Below are 18667 nucleotides of genomic sequence, written 5' to 3'. Positions count from 1 at the left end.
AGTTGACCTGTATGTGATGCAACTTCACTGACTTCTGCATCAAGCCAGATCCCCTTGCCCCATTTCCCTGCCTGCTTTTTGAAACAGCTTTGCCTGAGGAAGGGTAAAGTTCAAGAAGGGAAGTCTTGAAAGGTTGTACAGATTTTTGTGCACCTTTGATTGGACTAACAATGGTATTGGTTCAACATGGATTTTAGAATTTGTTTTAGGGCCAATATGACAATTACATTATTTAATACATGAATTGTGCTACATATAAGGTAAAGGTAAAGGTTTCCCTTGACAATTTTTGTCCAGTCATGCTCAGCTCTAGGGGGCGTGCTCATCCCTGTTTCCAAGCCATAGAGCTAGCGTTTTGTCTGAAGACAACCTTCCGTGGTCACATGGCCAGTGCGACTTAGACACGGAATGCTGTTACCTTCCCACCAAGGTGGTCCCTATTTATCTACTTGCATTTGCATGCTTTTGGGAGCTGGGACAAGCGACAGGCGCTCACTCCGTCACGTGGATTCGATCTTATGACTCCTGGTCTTCTGACCCTGCAGCACAGGCTTCTGCGGTTTAGCCCGCAGCACCACCACCTCCCCGTGCTACATATACTCCATGTAAACTTTAGCTGAAATATTAATTATTCTTTTATGGAACATGTGATATAGCCATGATGATATCAAAGTAATGAACAGTAAAGTTAGAGCTCTTTCAGCTTTATTTGGAAAGAAGTTCAACACCCTTTAACTCCATCAGCAAATGCAAAAAATAGATGTAGCACCGTGGTTTATCTCTTTCTGCAGTTTTGCTTTTCCTATAAAGCAGCTTTAGAAGTTCACAGTTTTGAAAAAGCTTGATTGCTTATTTCCTGCTGCTTGTCTCTTCAAATGTATACCCCGAATTCTCATGCAAGGTACCATTTCCAGATGGATAGCTGTGCTGGTTGCAACAAAACCAACAAATGGGTCTTATAACGCCTTAAAAACTAAGAGGTTTTTTTTATTTGACATAAGCTTTCATACACAGTAGTTCTTTAATTGGCTGTATCATATCCATCTTGTTTTTAATTTGGGCCACATATGTTTATAAGTAATGAAAGGTTGTCATTAAGAACAATATCTGTGTTGATTTTCCCCTTGTGTTTTTGTTTCCATTTTGATCAATAGTTGGGAACAATGGAATTCCATCAGTGTTGCACTACACTGAGTTGCATAATGATATTCTAGTGAATGCGAAATAGCACACCTAACAAAAGCTGGTGTACTTTAAAATGAAGGTTTCAGAAGCATGGAAATAGTTTACTTTTACGTTCAATCTACATGTACTTTCTGAAGTTTTTATAATGGGTTATGGGGGTATGCAGGAGAACTGTATTTTTCATAAATCAGTGGGAACTGAATTTGTTATAGATGCTTTTGGAATGTCTTTTGGAAGTGGTGAGAGGCCTGGATCTCACCAGGAGCATAAATGTGTTTATTTTTTTATGCTTCCTGAATGAATTGTAAAAATAATGTAGAGAAGTTGACACATTTGAGTTTATGTTTGGAATGAAAATGGATGCTATGCTACTGAATGCCAGAATGCTAGAAGCAACAGCCCAAGACAGCTGACTGTTTTAATGATTTTTGGGGTTTCTGTAGGCAACTTGTTGGCCATTATGGGAAGCCAGGTCTTAAAACAGGCATAGTGTGTGCTTTATTGTTGCTCTTAATTCCAGAAGCATTTCTTACATTAAGCATGTTCTTGTAAACTATATATATGAAGGATAAGTAGAGAAAAGATTGGAGTACTTTCAAACAAAACTTTTATCAAGTAGTCAACCTGCTTCATTGCTGAAGTTTGGCAGGGAGTTCATATTATGTCATCCTTTACTTGTAACCTTCCTGTGTTTCTCAACCACAGCTTCTGTCTGTTTTGACTGGTAGCACTAGGCCCAGTGTGGTTTAGTGGATAGAGTGAAAGACTAGGACTCAGGTGGCCTGGGTTCAAATCCCCACTCTACTATGGAAACTCACTGGGAGTGTGGAACTGGTGAACCACTCGTTAAATATCTCACTCATTTTGAAAGTTCTGTTAGGGTCACCACAAGTCAGTTCTGACTTGAAGGCATATAACAACAAAGCACTAGGCCCACTTTGTATTGAACACTTACCATTCAGTGTCCTTTATATATGTCTTTGTATTCTGATCCATAGTTTCTTGTAGGCATTGTGCTTTCTGTACAAACATCCTCTGTTTGTTGTTGAATGAGCGAAAGAATATAAAATGAAAATATTCCAGTAGGTGGAGCTCTTTTACTTTATATACATGTGCTGAAATATCCTATACTGTATATGTACTGTGTATAACATGAGGTGTATGTGTAATGGTGAATGATTTTGTTTAGGCAATCTGTTTTCTTTCTCATTGCAGGTAATTCATGACCCAGGTTTGTTTGCACAGACATTTTAATCAATATTTCTGAACTGTCTGTACTGTGAGTAGAACAGGTAAATAGTTTTGCTTATTTAGAAAAAAGTACAGGATTCTTAAGCCTAGTTCTGCTGTTTCTCTGATAGAGATGAGAGGGAAGCTCAGTAGCAATACTGGAAACACAATTGAGGAAAATAAAAATTTTTGAATAATAATTTATCTTCAGATATTGTTACTTTGTGAGAACCAGTATGGTGTAGTGGAGAGAGACTTGGACTCTGGAGAGGTGGGTCCAGATCTTTGCTGAGCCATGGCAACTAACTGGGGGAGTGGCAATGGTAAACCACTACTTGAATATCTCACTAACCTGAAAAAGCCTATTAGACTGCCATACTTTTGAAGTGACTGACAACATATGACAATAGTATTATTACCTTGTGTGTGTGTGTCTATCCTGTTTCTGATTAGCAACAACTGACTAAAAATCTTTCTCTGTGGAAAATATATAGGGCTTTACAGTGGATCATGAAAAACTGATGGTGGAAACATCCGAGCTAGGTTTCTCCAGTTTCTTTTGTTATATACCCTGTGGCAATTGTGGAAGTTCCACGTAAAAGGATGTGTATACAGGAATCCAGGTGCAATTTCTAGGACTGCTTGTGTGTGGTTTTTAAAAGGTAGCAATTGTTTTACACAGATCATCAGTGAATTTGTTTAAGAAAACAGTGTGCCAAAAACTGAGGTCATTCATGATCTAATTTCATTACCAGTGTTAATTAACATTTTAAAACTTTTTTTAAAAATCATTTTCTTTAAGTATATGCATCTCTAACTATTTGAAAGCAGCATTTCAGAATAAACTTTGAACCTCTTTATACAAGATAATCCTTTACTAGATAAAATCCTCTTAATTTTTTATCTACACATACCCCATAGCTGAGAGGTCACTACCCCAGTTCTGAAATTGGAACAGAGACGTCAGCGCTATAAGTTTATATAAGAAGGCTCTTTCTAGATTCATGGCTGACTGCCAGTTGGACACAGAGGTTTTCCTAGGCATACAAAAGACTCTTACCTCTGTGAAATACAGGCTGAAAGGTTATAGTATTGCCCTTTTTAGCAGCAGTTGTACAAAAAGTAGAAATCTCTTCTGACATTTAATTGTCCTTAATGCCTGTAACCAGAATCAGAACTTTCACAACTGCTGACCAGTCTATTTAACTTATTCTTTCATTTGAATGTGATAAAAGCATCTACACTTTTGCATCCAATTGTGTTGTAACATGAAAGCAGTATGTTGAAGTGCTAGGCAGAAGATGGGCAGTTTGTAGCCTTCCAGATGTGGTTGAAGTGCAAGCTTTAACATAGCCAGAATGAGGAATGAAGGTGGTGCAGCAACATCTGGAGGCCACATGTTCCCCATTTATGAATTTAGTAGACCACATTCCCTTCTGTGTAAGAGGAGATGGCATGGGAGTGTGTAGATTGAGGTGTGGAACAACATAGCAGAATGTTTAAAGTGCCTGGAATGTGAAGGTAATTTTAGGATGTCCTGAAAAGGCTGGCTTTTGTCATTTCAAAGTGGCAAATGCAACTTTTGCTCTGCAATCTTGTGTGTTGGTCTGGAGAAACTGCTGAATCTTCCCTCTCTTTCATCTGAAGCTTTTTCTCTCTTGCAGCTACAGTAATAAAACTGGTTTCTTGGAACATGACTGTCTCCTGAAATAAATTTTTAAGGCAATGGTTAGAATGTTTTCTTCCTCTTCTGTTCTGCCTTTCAGCTTTAAATAATGCTAAATCCAAGACACTTAAGTTACACTGAGCTTTTTACATCTGCATGCTTTCTAGTATTATTGTATCTACATATTTGATGAGAAAAGTTTGGTCTTAATTTGCCCAGTGGAAGCAAGGAGGGTATGTGAAGAGACATTGAGGTGATGAGAGAGAGAACCTCTCATTTTATGCTCACTTCTCAACACTTGAGGTTTTTTTTTTTCTTCTACATGTGTCTCTATGCCTTACAGCTTGAGAACCACATTCTATGCATCTAATGAACTGGGCTGTTTGAATTCGTATTCCACAATAAAATTCATTCATGTTAAATATTTATTTATATATTTATTTATTTATTGAGCTTATATGCCGCCCATTAGTCTACTCTGGGCGGCTCACAAAACGCAGAATAAAAACAATATCAAATAACAATTTACAGCATTTACACAGAACAAAGTAGCTAAAGTTAGAGAAAAAGAGAAAGTTACATAGTGCCCAGAGGGAAGGCCAACAGCAGCTGACTATTGTGACTGACCCTGTGGACAATTCACATCATTAACAAAACATAGGTCTTGTTTACTCTCAATTAGATTTGTTTGCTGCACTTACCACTTTGTCTCTCAAGGCCTTTTCCACAGTTTTCCTCACAATTGTTTTTAAGACCTTGGGTCCTTATGGGGAGTAAGTAAGACAGTAAGTAAGTCAGACAGACAGACAGAAAGACCTTTCCCAAAAGCTCTTCTGGACCTTCTTACACAGCCTTTCCAAGTTCTTTCGTTAATTAGTATTCCAGGAATCATTATCTAAAGGGTTTCTCCTGAGGATTCAAGATCACATGTGCTTGGGATGATCTGAATCTTTCTCGGGCAAATGTGCTTGCTCTCACTAGGCAGCCTCATTAACTGTGGACGGTTCATACTCAAGCTGTGGCTTAGCATTTGAGGGGGGAGGGGGAGTGGACTCTGAGAGGTAATACTGTACATGACAGCCTGGGTCAGCATCATATGAAAAAGTTTGTTCCATTGTTGCATATTCAGGTGACCTTTGTAAATATATTTTGTTGTACTATTTCCCTGAAAGTATTGTATGAACTTTTCTTATGTAGAGAGAAGATTGTTGGATTCTATCAGGCAACATGTTCCATGCATATATTTAGATGAGTGCTTCCTGCTTCTCTCTGTCTGGAACAACATGTTACTGCAGCAAGCAAACTGTAGATTGTTGTTGTAGGTTTTTCGGGCTCTTTGGCCATGTTCTGTGGGTTGTTCTTCCTGACATTTCGCCAGTCTCTGGCCGGCATCTTCAGAGGACTGGAGTAGGAACTTGCTGTCAAACCTGCAGTTCAATGCATTTCAATGGGGGGAAAAATTCACCAAAAATTAACGAAGAGTCAGAACAAATCCAAATTAAGTTTGCAAAGGTTTTGCAAGGTGCACTAACGATCCCATGCATTTGAAACCATTTTTGAACATTTTAAGACACTTTAAAAATAGCAAAAACGGAACATCGCTAAGCGAAACAGGGGACCTAAAACTGTCATCGCTAAGCGAGGCAAGGTCCCGAACATCGCTATGCGAAATTTCCCCATAGGGAACATCGCTAAACGGAGCGCAAAATCGCTCCAAAAACCTCATCGCTAAGCGAATACATTGTTAAACAAGGCAATCGCTAAGCGAGGCACCACTGTACAGTCAATTTCCTAACTAGCAGTCTTTTCATTTGAGGCTTAAAATGCACACAGCTTCTTGTTAATTAATAGTCGAAGCAACTGTATAAGTAAGAGAAGGAAAAGTTTTTTTTTTGCAGTTTGACCAAGTGGTATATCACAGTTCATAAATAGCAGCCCAGTCCTATTGTGTGCAGGCAACATATGTGATCCTCCCCCTACCCCGGTATTTAAGAAGAAACTGACTGTAGCTCTTTGCTGTTACTGTGCAGCGGTAAACATGTAGTGTCATGTGAAACAGCTAAAATTATTATTATTATTTTGCAAAGAGACAAACAAGGTTGAAAGCTACACTCTGGGGAGGAAAAATCTATTCCATTAATCAGGCATGAAGTCCTACACAGATGGCTTATAGGATAGATTATGGCTACTAATCCTTTGTGTCCTAGAAGATTAAGGATATGCTGCTGCAAGTGCAGTCAGCTGACACTTTAAAAATGACAGGGAACTCTTGCTGGTGTAATCCTGCATGGAGCTAAGCTTTCCGGAACTCTAGGCATTCTGAGTTCTGCGTATGCTCTGCTATATGTGGAGATTGCTTTGCTTAATGGAAGAGTCATAGATTCAGCCATGGATTGCACAAAATATTGTGGTTAAAGAGTGCTTTGGGAGTCAATTATTAAACTAGTACAGTATCCTAAATATCAAAATCATATCAGTTCTCTAAAAGAAATATGGCACAATGTGAGTGCCTGCTGCCTTTAGACTTACGGCTTGATATTTAGCAAGTTAACTGTCTTGTGCAAAGGATGGATGCTTCACAGGCTGCAGGAAAGCTTTCGAGTGGTCATGCATTCTGAGATCTCTGTAGTGGACTGGCTAGATACGGACCTATACGAGGATTACAAATCTCCCTTTGATTTTGATACTGGAGTTAATAGAAATTATCTCTACCTGTCGCCCAGAATGACTTTCTCTCCACCTGGATCTCCTATCCTGAAGAACCCTGGTAATGCTTTTAAAATGTTTTTGTATCTACAATGCTCTTAGAAAAAGGTGTACTGCAAAGGTAGACTTCTGGAAACTGCAGCTTCGCATTTGTGGTAATACACCCTGAGCGGTCCCCCTGGAGTTGAAAGCAGCTATTAGAGAGCTCTTGGGGAGCACAGATCATCTTCTGTACTATAGTTTTAATGAGCAAAGAATCAGGGTTGCTACTAATAACACTCCATCAGCTGAAAGCTTGCTTTGTAATGTAGTATATGTGTATCTCGGATGTTGTTACTGCTCCACAGCCTATGAATCTGCATTGATTTAGACCCCCTCCAGCACAAAGAATGGTTGAAAGAATGGATAATAAAGGGTTCATATTCTGTTATAAAATCCCACCCAGCCTCTTTCCCTGTACTATTCAGAAGAACTTAAGCAGAAGGGCTTTCTGTGTCTCCTTTGCAGCCCACACAATATGAACAAAGCCATTTCTCCTGAAGCACTTTAAGATAAAAATACTGTTCCAGAAATGCGGAAAACCATAACCTCTCTATATTATGAGCAAAACACTGTTTTGAATGTATTGAAGAAATGGTCTAATAATTATTGTTCCAAATACTGTATATGTTTTTGATTTTTAGAAGAAAATTTAGAGATCAATACAACTTGCCAAATGGTATCAGAGGCATTAGTTCACAAAATGTGGAACAGAATCCAAGTTACAAATAACTAGTTGCCCAGTTCTACTGGACCTTGGTCCACATCATGTTTCAATCTGCGACTCTTGTATTTTGGGGGCAAGGGGTTTTTTCTGAGTGTCCATCAGGGTGGATGAAAATCAGTGATTTTTAAAAAATCAAATTGATGTAAATCACTATTTAAATCTTGATTTAAATTTTAAAAATGGATTTCTTGTTTTAAATCATCAAAAAATCCAATTTTAAAAATTTAAATCATGGTGTAAATTAAATCCACCTTGGAGTGCCCATCCAATTGCTTTATTTGTGCAAGATGCACTTGATGATTAATTTAAACATTGATTGATATAGGGTGGTATCCTAAAGCAGACAGTTCCTGAGACTGAATTGATTCCTCACTTGATTTCATCATTTCTCTTGCTGTAAGTCTGGTGTCTTTCTAGAGGCTAACATGTAGCTATGAACCAGGTAGTCACTGCCTTGCCAGTTGCTTTCACTATAAGTTGAGTAGTTAACCTTAGGTAGGTGGTTCTCTTCTTTCTCCTCCTGTAAATGTACAGCATGGGAATAATATACAAAAGTTAAATTGTAGCACAGTTTTTGAAACAAAAGTGGAAGAAATTGGATGAAATGGATTCAGCACTGAATACAGTAATGTGAAACAGATACAAGGTAGATACAGAGATATGTGTTCATTTACGGGGCTGGCCACACTATTAAGTAGAGTGTGGCTCATGTGCAATAGCACAATATTGGACAAAGCCACTGTGCTGCCTTACTGTCAACTCTGATATTCTAAGCAAAACCCCAGCCTCAGTTTTTGGGGGAGGGACCTTGTGCCATCATGAGTGTTGGAAGTAGATTCAACTACTGTAGTTGGCTTTTCTATGTGGAATGGGAAAATTGCACCACAAGTGTCCATTGCTGTCTTCAGAGAGGAAAATGTCTTGAACTAATCCTAGCCATTAATTAACATTTCAATTTCTAAGTTGCAAATACCATACACTAAGTACCATTAAGACACAAGCGGTAACCTCTGTCCAGCTAGTAGAGATGGAGAGAAAATGAGTTGGCAGAACTCTGAATGCAAAACTAATTTAGTTGGTTTAGGGGAATAAAGGCAGGTGCTTCCTGCTGTTCTAACAGTTTTCTTAAATTTGATACAGGCAAGGCTATAAAACTTGGATTCCAGAGGTTAAATCAAAGTAAACTGATATTTTTTAAAGATAAAAATAGGTTCATCGTACTGCAGGACAGATCTTTCTGTAGAGAGATGGATTGTAGATAGCAGTTTGAATAGCATGGACGTCTGATGACAGTGAATTCCTGTCATGACTATAGAAATTTTTTACAATATGTATACTTGAAGTACCTTTTTATATGTTCAACTTCCTGTAAATGTGTGCAAGAATGTATGAAATGAACCTTGAACAACCAGAATTCTAAATAGATAAATGTATACAACCACATACAGTATACTGGAGGGGCAGAGGGTTCAGACTTGATCATCACTGGCAACTATCCCATTTCCCTATACATCTAAGTAGAAAGCCTGCATGTGGGAGAGAAACTACCTATTGCCCTATTCTGTTAGAGTGTTCTTGGACTGTGGTTCCCAGAGGCCTTCACCACCTGCTATATTGACTGAGGTTTCTGGGAGTTGCAGTGCAAGAACACCTGGGTTTTCCAAAGTTAGGAACCGGTGTGACAGAGGAAGGTGAAATAGCAATGCCTGATGAGGGTTACAGAGGAGCCTGGACTGTTTGTTCTGTTTTTCCAGTTGTCAGATGATTTTAAAATCCACTTACATAACAACATTTGCATTAATTTTGAAGCGAACAAATGTCCTTTCAAAATTGTACATTTTACATATGAAAGAAGCACTGATAGTTTTAGATAACAAATGCACCATTTCTGGTAGATTTCATTGCCTGGACATCTACCAATCATGATAAGTGGGCCTGACCTCTAAGAATTCTGTACTAGATTTACTGCTCTGTGGTGTTGCAATAAAACTGTAACCGCAGACAACAAAATGGGTACAATAATGCTTGTCAGAGCTGATATAACCTACAGTCTCTCTGCCTGTGTCTGGCAGTTTGGACATAATAAAAATGAATATTTATTTGCATGACTTGGTAATGTTAAAGTTAATACAGTACTTTTAATGTTTGCTCAAAAATAAATTTTTGAATAAGATGTGAGTCAGAAGGATAATGTGCTTCCACCTTTGCCACTGTCATGGTGGTGAGGGAGAAATACACCACCAGCCATCACAGCTACATTAAATTCCTGGATTTCTGATTTCTTTTTGAAGGTGACGATAGCATTATACCTGGGAGGACTGCAACAATGGCTTTAAAATGCATCAGGAAATTCCTTCTCCATAAAGTCTGTTGGTCATTCATGACTGTAGGTTAATTCATTGCCTAGGGTGTGATGATGTCTGTAAAGGTTGGAGTTGCTTTCAAGAGAAAAAGGGAACTGGAAAATCTTACTTATCTGGGGGTGGGAGGTAACTGCCTCTTGCCTCCCTTAGCAGAGATGCTTGGCTGCTATGATAAAGAATTCAACAATATAGTTGTGAACATACTATAGGGTGTCTCCAATATTTCTAGATTGTAATAGTGCAAAAAAAATTAAATTAAGGGAGGTTTGGAGGCTCTCAGAAGCAGTGTGTTGTTACTGTATTTCTAGGGTGTTGAAGTCTTATAGAATTTGAAGAAATAGCAACCCTGGGTCAGAACAAGCAGAATGAGTTTGAGCTGCCTGATGGCCCAAGGAGTCTCTTCTCCATAACAGTGCAGAAAGTCCCTGTCTGTAAGCTTGATCCTTAATACAAGCAGTCTCGGATGGAATATAAATCTCAATTAACAGTAAAACACGGAAATTAAATTTCAGAATTACAGCAGTGGCAATATTAGAAATAGAATCTGTATGGATTGCACAGGCCTGTAGCTTGTTAGATATCATCGCACACAGCCGTCCCTTACCCCTTTTCCACTAGGAGTCGCCTTAAGAACAAATGATACCTAGCCATCCAATATCAATTCTTGCTGGGACCAAGTCTCTTGAAACAATAAAATGTCAAAATTCTCGATATACTCTTTAAAGGAGATAGACACTATTTTGGAGGCCCAGCCTGCAATATTCCAAGGAATGGTTTTAATTAATACTTGCTCTAGGGAGGTGACCGGAGTCCCCAGGGACGTCATGTTCCTCCAGCCTATATTGCAACAGTTTCAAAGGAGGTCCAGAGAATTTTATGTTGTGCTCTTACACTTGGATAAGAAATCTGATACAGTATAACTGAACAGTGGTGAAGTTTTGTATGGGAACAATGAAGTGTCGCTGCTCCCTCCTTGCACTGATTAAAGCAATGGCAGATGTTTAGTAATGGTGTGTATTGGCCACATTATACTTTATATGGCACACTACTTAGGATGATGAGACTGCAATAGGTCGTACAGTATATTTTTTATTGTATTTTCGTGTTATACTAATATTTGAAACAAAGCAAGCAAACAAGTAGTATTACATATCATTTTGCTGATTTGTGTGTGTGTCTTTAAAAAATAAGTATTGCTGTTATGTGCTGTTAAGTCGCCCTCCCGACTTATGGCAACTTCATGAATGAGTGATCTCCAAAATGTCATGTCCTGAATTGCCCTGATCAGCTCTTGCAAACCCAAGCGTGTAGCTTCCTTTTTGGAGTCAACTCATCTCGTATTTGGTCTTCCTCTTTTCCTGCTGCCTTCCACCTTTCCTAGCATTATTGGCTTTTCCGGAGAATCCTATCTTCTTACGATGTGCCCAAAGTCTCATAATGTGCCCAAAGTAGGACAGCTTCATTTTCAACATATTCTAAACACAGAGGTCCACAGGATGGCGAGTGCCTCCTTTGCCCTCCTCCCTAGCAGATGGCAGACATCTGCGAACTGACATTTCATTAATGTTGGTTTAATAAAATAGAATTGTGCAATGTTTTAAATAGTGCAATCCTAATTAACAATTCTGTACTGCTTTTCCAAAGGTCTTCTAAAACATGAAGCTATTCCTGAAGTTGGAGAAGATGCTGCTGCATCAGTTAATGTTACAGAAGGATTATCTGAAGAAGAACAGGATGAACTTAGAAGAGAGCTTGCAAAGGTAACTCAACCTTTTCTGCATGGTACACATACTGTAACTAATTTAACACACATGTAGGGCTTCTGTTATGGGGCCCTGACATCTTTATATGCTCTTCTCCAGATTTTGGGGGGTTGCAGTTTTATTTTAACATTTTATCAGCTGCTGCTTTTTTTGCAATACACATATATGTGTTAAATAATGCTTCTCAGATTTAATGAGATGTATTTTAATTTTTAAAAAATCTGCTTTATGAGCAAATATATTTTACTCAGAAAAGCAAGCTATAAATATTCTAGCAATAACAATAATAAAGCTATATCCACACATAAGTATTTAATATAGTTTTAAAAGTGCTGCTTCTCTAAGTTTGCAATGAGAAAAATCAGGATGCTGCTGTATGTTTAATGCTAAGCATTTATTGTCCTTTATGTGGAGACTTATCTATGCAGCTCTTTGTCTTTTTGAAGAAAAGTTAGATGTGTATAACCAACATTGGTTAACAACCTTGATATTGTATGACAGTCTGCCTTGATGGGCACAAACATTCCAACTAAGTTGCCCATTATATAATTCACAAGCAAAACTGCTTCCTAGGTTTCCTTAAAGAAAGATCCCACCATCTCCTCTTGCTCCTTCTTCTTCTGTGAGCCCTACTGACGAGTCTAGGGTTGCGTGGATTTTTTTATTAACCAGTTTATTTGTTCTTTCAGCCTCTTGGTAGTTCAGGTAGGCCCAGCACTGCAGGCTTTGTACTTAGTAGTGAATATATGAAAGATGGTACTCTTGTGGGATGGTTCCCCACATGTTATCCCTAGTCTTGCCAGCCTCCTTGTCAGAGGCATAAGGCCAGTGTTCGAGTAAGTGAGAGAAAAAGAGGGAATTCTTGTGTGTGGTTGGGTGTGTGAATTAATGCCCACCTTTGCATATGGGTGTTAGTCTTTTTATCCTACCAACCACAGTGAGCACCAGCCATCACTGCATCTAGGTGCCTTTTAATCATTGATACACATTTCTCTTTTGGAATCTCTTAAGTGTAATAATGTAAGCAAATGGTAGAAAAACAAGTTCTTAGGGAAATTGGAAGTGCATGACATTCAGGAAGGAAAAGATTCTTTAATTCCTTGCTTTCGTGTTTCCTTGCTTTCTTCCATATAACCATAGAAAAGTGACGTCGGAAGGGGCCTACAAGGCCATCAAGTGCAATCTCCTGCTCAATGCAGGTATACAATCAAAGCATATCTGCCAGGTGTTTATCTAAGTTTTTCTTGAATGCCTCCAGTGTTGGAGCACTCACCAACTCCCAAGGTAACTGGTTCCACTGTCGTACTGCTCTAACAGTTAGGAAGTTTTTCCTGATATTCAACCAAAATCTGGCTTCCTTTAACTTGAGCCCATTGTTCCATGGCCTGCACTCTGAGATGATCGAGAACAGATCTTGCCTCTCCTCTGTATGACAGTCTTTCAAATATTTGAAAAATGTTATCATATCACCCCTCAGCCTTCTTTTCTCAAGGCTAAACATGCCCAATTCTTTCAGCCTTTCCTCATAAGGCTTGGTTTCCTGCCTGCTGATCATCCTTGTCGCCCTCCTCTGAACTTGTTCCCATTTGTTACCTTACAGACGTTTTCTGCTCACTTGGACCAGAGCCTATCTCCAAGGTTACATTCCTGTCTGAGGCTTTGCTTCCTGTTATTAATGTATGAAAAAGGAAGCTGTCACAGTGCTTCCTGGGATTTATAATCTTACTACTTTTAAGGCTCTATAAAGGGTGCCTCTTCAAGAACTACAGCTCCCAGGAAGCACTATAGAAGCTTCCTAACCGCAGGAAGCAAGGCCTCTGGCAGGCATGCAATTTGGAGAAAACTTGGTCCAGATGAGCAAAAGGTAAGTGTTTATGGACTGCAATTCCCAGACTTCTGAATGGTCAGTTTTTGGAGAAGTCTGAAAAGTGGAATCCAAAAAAACCAAACACACATCCCAAAATGCCAGCATGAAATGAAGTTAAGAGACAAAAATGTGTGTGCTCTTTAGGTTGCAAGCTTATGCATGTGTAGCTGAAAGTAAATGCTACTATAGTAGAGACCCCTTTTTTGTGTGATCAGTATCTGTTGATTTACTTATCCACTGTCTGAAAATATTAAAAATATTAAAAGAAAATATATATCCCCCAAATATTATATATTGTATACAAATAAAATGATGAAGTTACCAGAACTGGCTGCTAGATGGACCCAGGGACCATGTTATGTACTGTACAGTGTTCAGTGTTTTTCAGCAACTGTGGGGAGTGGCCTTGGAACTGATTCCCCATGGATACAGAGGTCCAACTGTAATTAAACATGCTTTTCTTTTCGAGAATATGAATAGGATTGGGCTGCACACTACCTAGCTTCTACCACTAGAGACAGATGACATGAATTACTATAACAGGGCACTGAATATGTCCTGGTGGATTACTCGGTTGCCCATAGAAGCTGCTGCTTTTCTGACTGTGACAGGGTGGATAACAGAATTTCTTGTGGAGTATAGAGATGAGGAAAACAATCAAGAAGATGTTCCTTTCATCATAGTATGGACCAATCAATGTGAAATTCTGGGGTTGAACTGAGGTCACGAGGAGAGTCTTGACTGCAGTACTGCAGTTTAATCCCTGTGTCATGGGGCTCAGTATTACAAGTTCTTGTATGTATTTTGGATGGATCTAAATGTTCAGGATAAGTATGCTGTCTATCTTTTGTGATTGTATCATGGGAGAATCCTGCTGGAAGATTATCTATACTGGTTGTAACTGTTCCTCCCACATCAGGCACCATGCTGTGAGAAATCTCTATATACTAGTGAAGCTGTCTAGCCAAAGCCATTCATTTGTTGTCATTTTCCTCTGAAGGAAACTGCTTATTAAGAGTTATTTTATGATCATGGGGACAAATATTTCTGCTTAATATAATCCATTCATTTCCTCTGAAAGGAAACTTCTTATTAAGACTTTATGCTTGTGGAGCTAAAGTGTCTCTGCTTAATGTAATAGTTTAGTTAAAAAAAATGAGTGGAAGAAAGATGAGGCTTGATAGGATCTTATCTATTTGTATTTATGTATGTTGTTTTGTTTTCATATTTTATGTTCTGCAACTGCTTAATGGTTTCTGCTTTGCAGGTAGAAGAAGAAATTCAAACTCTGTCACAAGTGCTAGCAGCTAAAGAGAAGCATCTAGCAGAAATAAAGAGGAAACTAGGAATCAGTTCATTGCAGGAGCTGAAGCAGAACCTTTCTAAAGGATGGCAAGATGTAACATCAACAAATGCGTATGTTTCCTTTCTTTAGCATAGTTTCAAATCAAGGGATACTGAGTGAAGTGCTCTGCACACTGTTCACAGAAGTCTACATTTTGTGGTCCAAAGGGGACAGGATGTATGTTTGGATGGTCCTTAAAATCCTCTGCCTAATGACTGAATACTTCCTTTTTTTTCCTGAAATACTAGCTTTCCATTTGTTGGAGCTCTCCCATATGGGGGAGAATTATGAAACAAGTAACCCCTTCTACTCTGTAGAGGTTCCCTGAAGTACTGTCACTGAAAAAGATGTGTCATATGATTCTGTATGTTATGTAGACTAGCTCCTAATGTCTTGGAAATATAATTAATCAAAGCAGAAGCAGAAGTTGTGGATAGGATTTGGTGTTCTATCTGTATAAGCATATATGTGAACATGTACGAATGTCCATTCCTTTAGCATTACTCTTCCTGATACGGTTCCCTTGACAAATTTTGGATTATAGCTTACATCATCCTTGACTGTTGACCACCCTGGCCTTGGCAGGAGTTGGAGTCCAGCAGCATCTATAGAGTGACACATTGAGGAAAACTATCCTAAACCAATACTGTAGGTTTGAAAAGTAGGCTAAAAATTAATTTTTACTGTCATAGCATAAGCATGAACCACCTGTGTTCTCTTGCTGTTTCTAGAACTCTGTCTGGTCAAATGGCAGAACTTCACAATTTCTTTTTTTAAAACAGCAATTGTGTATCGGTAGTGAAAGTCCTATGTCTTGGAAAGTCTAATTCTTCTGATCCAGACATAATTTCAAGTGCTGCCTCAAGAAATTGTTAGCTTGTGTTGGAAGAAGTGGCAGCTTGTTGCAGAATAGTCATTTGGTGAGGAAGAAGGATATAAAGACAAAATCCTGATGTTTAGCTACATCTGCAGAAGGCAAATCACATAACTCACTGGGACTTGTCGCTAGTTAAATAATTCTTGCTTGGTTTTCTCGGGTTTGTACAACTCCTGGTGAGTTGGTGCACAGCTGAAGATTCAGGCAGAGGTTTGTTAACAGCTAATAAGAAGCTCCTGTGAGTTTCACCATTAGCTTTCTATAGGTGTAAGTGTGCAGTGGGATTCTGCCCCAAATCTTCCTTTCTAGATGAATCTGTACTGAAGTTCAAGTTCAGTGGAAATGTCATTGGAGAAAGGTGAGGTAAAAATATTTTAAATGAATAAAATGAATAATTGGCTGCTGTAATGTACATAACTTTGAATAAACGACTCCTGAATTTCAAGTGTGAGATAATAGGAATATCTTTTCCTAGACCAAGATGCACATGAATTAAAATAACAGGTTGCATCATTTTTCAAATGCAGATATAAGAAGACATCGGAAACATTGTCTCAGGCTGGGCAGAAGGCTTCTGCTGCTTTCTCAACGGTTGGTTCTGCAATCACGAAGAAACTGGAAGATGTGAAGTATGGCTTTAGTCTTTCCCTGCCTATTTACTCTGTACCGGAGTTTAAGTTTGGTAGACTGAAATGGATAATGCATCCAGTGGTGGAGAGTCTGTGTGGATTATTGGTAGAATTGCATCTTGATTTTATTAACAGAGTATTTTGATGTTCTGGAGCAGAAACTACTGCCTCTAGCCAACAAATTCTAGTCAGTGACATATAAAACACATCTAGTTAACAAAAAATGGTCATATAAATGTTGCTTTGCTTTTAAATGCCCACATTCCTTTTAGTCAATATAGCATTTCATCTGTACAAGGCAATTGGATGGTGACACTTTTTGCCACTGAAGGGAGGGGGGCAGTATTTTATATAGGAAGAGATGTCCCTCCACTGTCTGGAGTAGCAGTGATCCACATAGACTTGCATTGTCCAGGCGTGGTTTGGAAACAGCATGCATGTTTTGACTTAGTGTGCTTTAAACTCTTAGCTGCCTAAGACAGAGGATAACATGCAACACATCATTGGTAATAGACATAGATATGCATTCTGTGGCTCTCTCGTGATGCCTCACAAACCACCTTCTCATCCTGCTTAATATGCAAGGTGGTTCTCCACTGACTTGGCTACTAGGAGATTTTTTTTTCTGGATGTACCTTGCATGATGCTACCATGTTTGAGGGCTGTGGAGAATATTGTTCTGTTTGGGCTAGGAATAACAGCCTACAGGACAAGGACCTTCTGCATTTGCTATTGGCTCATCTGGAAAGAAGGAAGGTGTTTTAAATAAACAGCAAGTTGCACGAATCACGGCCTGTAGATTTCTGAACCACCTGCATTTTGTGAAATTGGCCCCTCCCAGAATTTGGAATGAATTTGTGAGTGATTCAGATAGAATTTTTTTCAGATAAATTCTTTAAAAAATGTTCTGATGCAACGTATTTTGGCAGTTTGGCCAACAGAATGTTATGTTTATGGTGCCTTTGAATTATTTTCAATACTTTCTCTTATTTTATTTTTAAATCATGTAATATCCAAGGAAACAAAACCACCAACATTTTCTTGGGATTTAATGTACATGGAAGAGGAATCATCTAATAAATTGCCATGGCTAACTGAAGACATGACAAGCCCAGTCAGTTGTGTTCTTTGTCACGTACACAGCAGCACGAAGCCACTTCATCAGTTAGTTGCAGCATGATTTATCTTGTGCATGCACAAAATCTCAGCAGAGATTTGGCCAGTTACATTTCTGTACCACTCAGTAGTCAAAACTCTATGGCATGGTGGAGGAAAAAAAGCTTTTAAATAATAAAATAATAATATAATAAAATACAGAAACATAACAAAATACAGAAACATAACAAAACATAATGGTCAAAATCTCATTGGAAACCAAGGTGAATGCAAGAAGAACTGTAGAGGTTTATGTGGCTAATTGTTAAGGTGTTAGGTGCATGACAGACACAGCTGACGTGTAACCAATGTGCAGCTGGCACCTCACTGAAGGATAAAATCTCAATGCAGTTCCTCAGAAATGTGCTGAACTTTTAAAAAAGAAAATTACTAAACATTTTGTCATTTGCAATTTTCTTTTGGATACCGAAGTTGGAAAAAAGCATTGAAGCTTAATGAACTAAGACACACAAAATGAATAAAAACAAAATTACATTGTTCACAGCATTTTGTTTTTTGCTGCTGCACAGCCCTGGGAACTACAAATTGAATGATGTCTTCCCTCCTTCAAAAGTAAAAATCTCTTATATAAGTAATGCACAGTATTCTGAACAGCTTAACATGATAGTTAGATTCCATTGCTCAAAATAAACTTAATCTGTCAGTTATATTTTAAAATCAAGTATAATTATGTGCTTATAGCTCATACTGTGAAAATACCTATGTTTATGCTGAAACAGAGTGCAGGCATTTAAACATTCATTTGGGTAAGATGGTTTAAAGGTGTAGAGTATGCAAGTTGGCTTTCTCTCATAGCTGACAGCATAATATGTAGTTAACTTGTAGAGAGCTAAATTAGTTGGTGGGATTTAAGTTTAGGTAATTCTGAAATGTTCAATTAAACATTCCTTGCTTCAGGAAGGGGAAACATTTAGAAGAGGAGCTAGCAATATTTTTTGGAAATAAACATAATGTAAGGAAACTGCAGAATTCTTACTACAGTTGTGTGTTCTGAAACACTTGACATCCTTGTACATGTATGTGTGTTAGTGACTTTGTCAGGGAAGTAGCTTTTCCCTTCAGTATCTTTACAGCAGAAATCATGCTAGCATTAA

The 18667-nt window shown here is 38.5% G+C and overlaps 2 protein-coding genes and 1 long non-coding RNA gene across 8 annotated transcripts in view; 2 read left to right on the top strand and 1 right to left on the bottom strand.

The window, feature by feature from the left end:
• LOC144589259 (uncharacterized) overlaps positions 1-18667 on the top strand; it is a 486230-nt gene that overhangs the window by 15761 nt on the left and 451802 nt on the right. The window lies entirely within an intron of this gene.
• TPD52 (tumor protein D52) overlaps positions 1-18667 on the top strand; it is a 42744-nt gene that overhangs the window by 16987 nt on the left and 7090 nt on the right. For 4 of the 6 annotated variants that reach the window (XM_020787553.3, XM_072999062.2, XM_078393551.1 and 1 more), the window contains 3 exons: positions 11561-11676; positions 14814-14962; positions 16296-16397. In XM_020787553.3, the coding sequence (XP_020643212.1) occupies positions 11561-11676; positions 14814-14962; positions 16296-16397 (367 nt within the window). Of the gene's footprint in view, positions 1-6458; positions 6849-11560; positions 11677-14813; positions 14963-16295; positions 16398-18667 lie in introns of those variants that run through there. The other 2 variants (XM_072999063.2, XM_072999064.2) reach the window with 2 other exon arrangements.
• Positions 584-18667, bottom strand: part of LOC140706961 (uncharacterized) — a 29501-nt gene continuing 11417 nt past the window's right edge. The window contains exons 2-3 of the long non-coding RNA XR_012086936.2: positions 4783-5508; positions 584-4119 (exon numbers count right to left, since the gene is read on the bottom strand). This is a non-coding gene — a long non-coding RNA (uncharacterized LOC140706961). The remainder of the gene's footprint in view (positions 4120-4782; positions 5509-18667) is intronic.

Source organism: Pogona vitticeps, chromosome 4 (assembly GCF_051106095.1).
Source record: "Pogona vitticeps strain Pit_001003342236 chromosome 4, PviZW2.1, whole genome shotgun sequence".
In the NCBI taxonomy this organism is placed as follows: Eukaryota; Metazoa; Chordata; class Lepidosauria; order Squamata; family Agamidae; genus Pogona; species Pogona vitticeps.
Note: the sequence above shows the minus strand (reverse complement) of the source record. Positions and strands in the feature narration are given on the sequence as shown.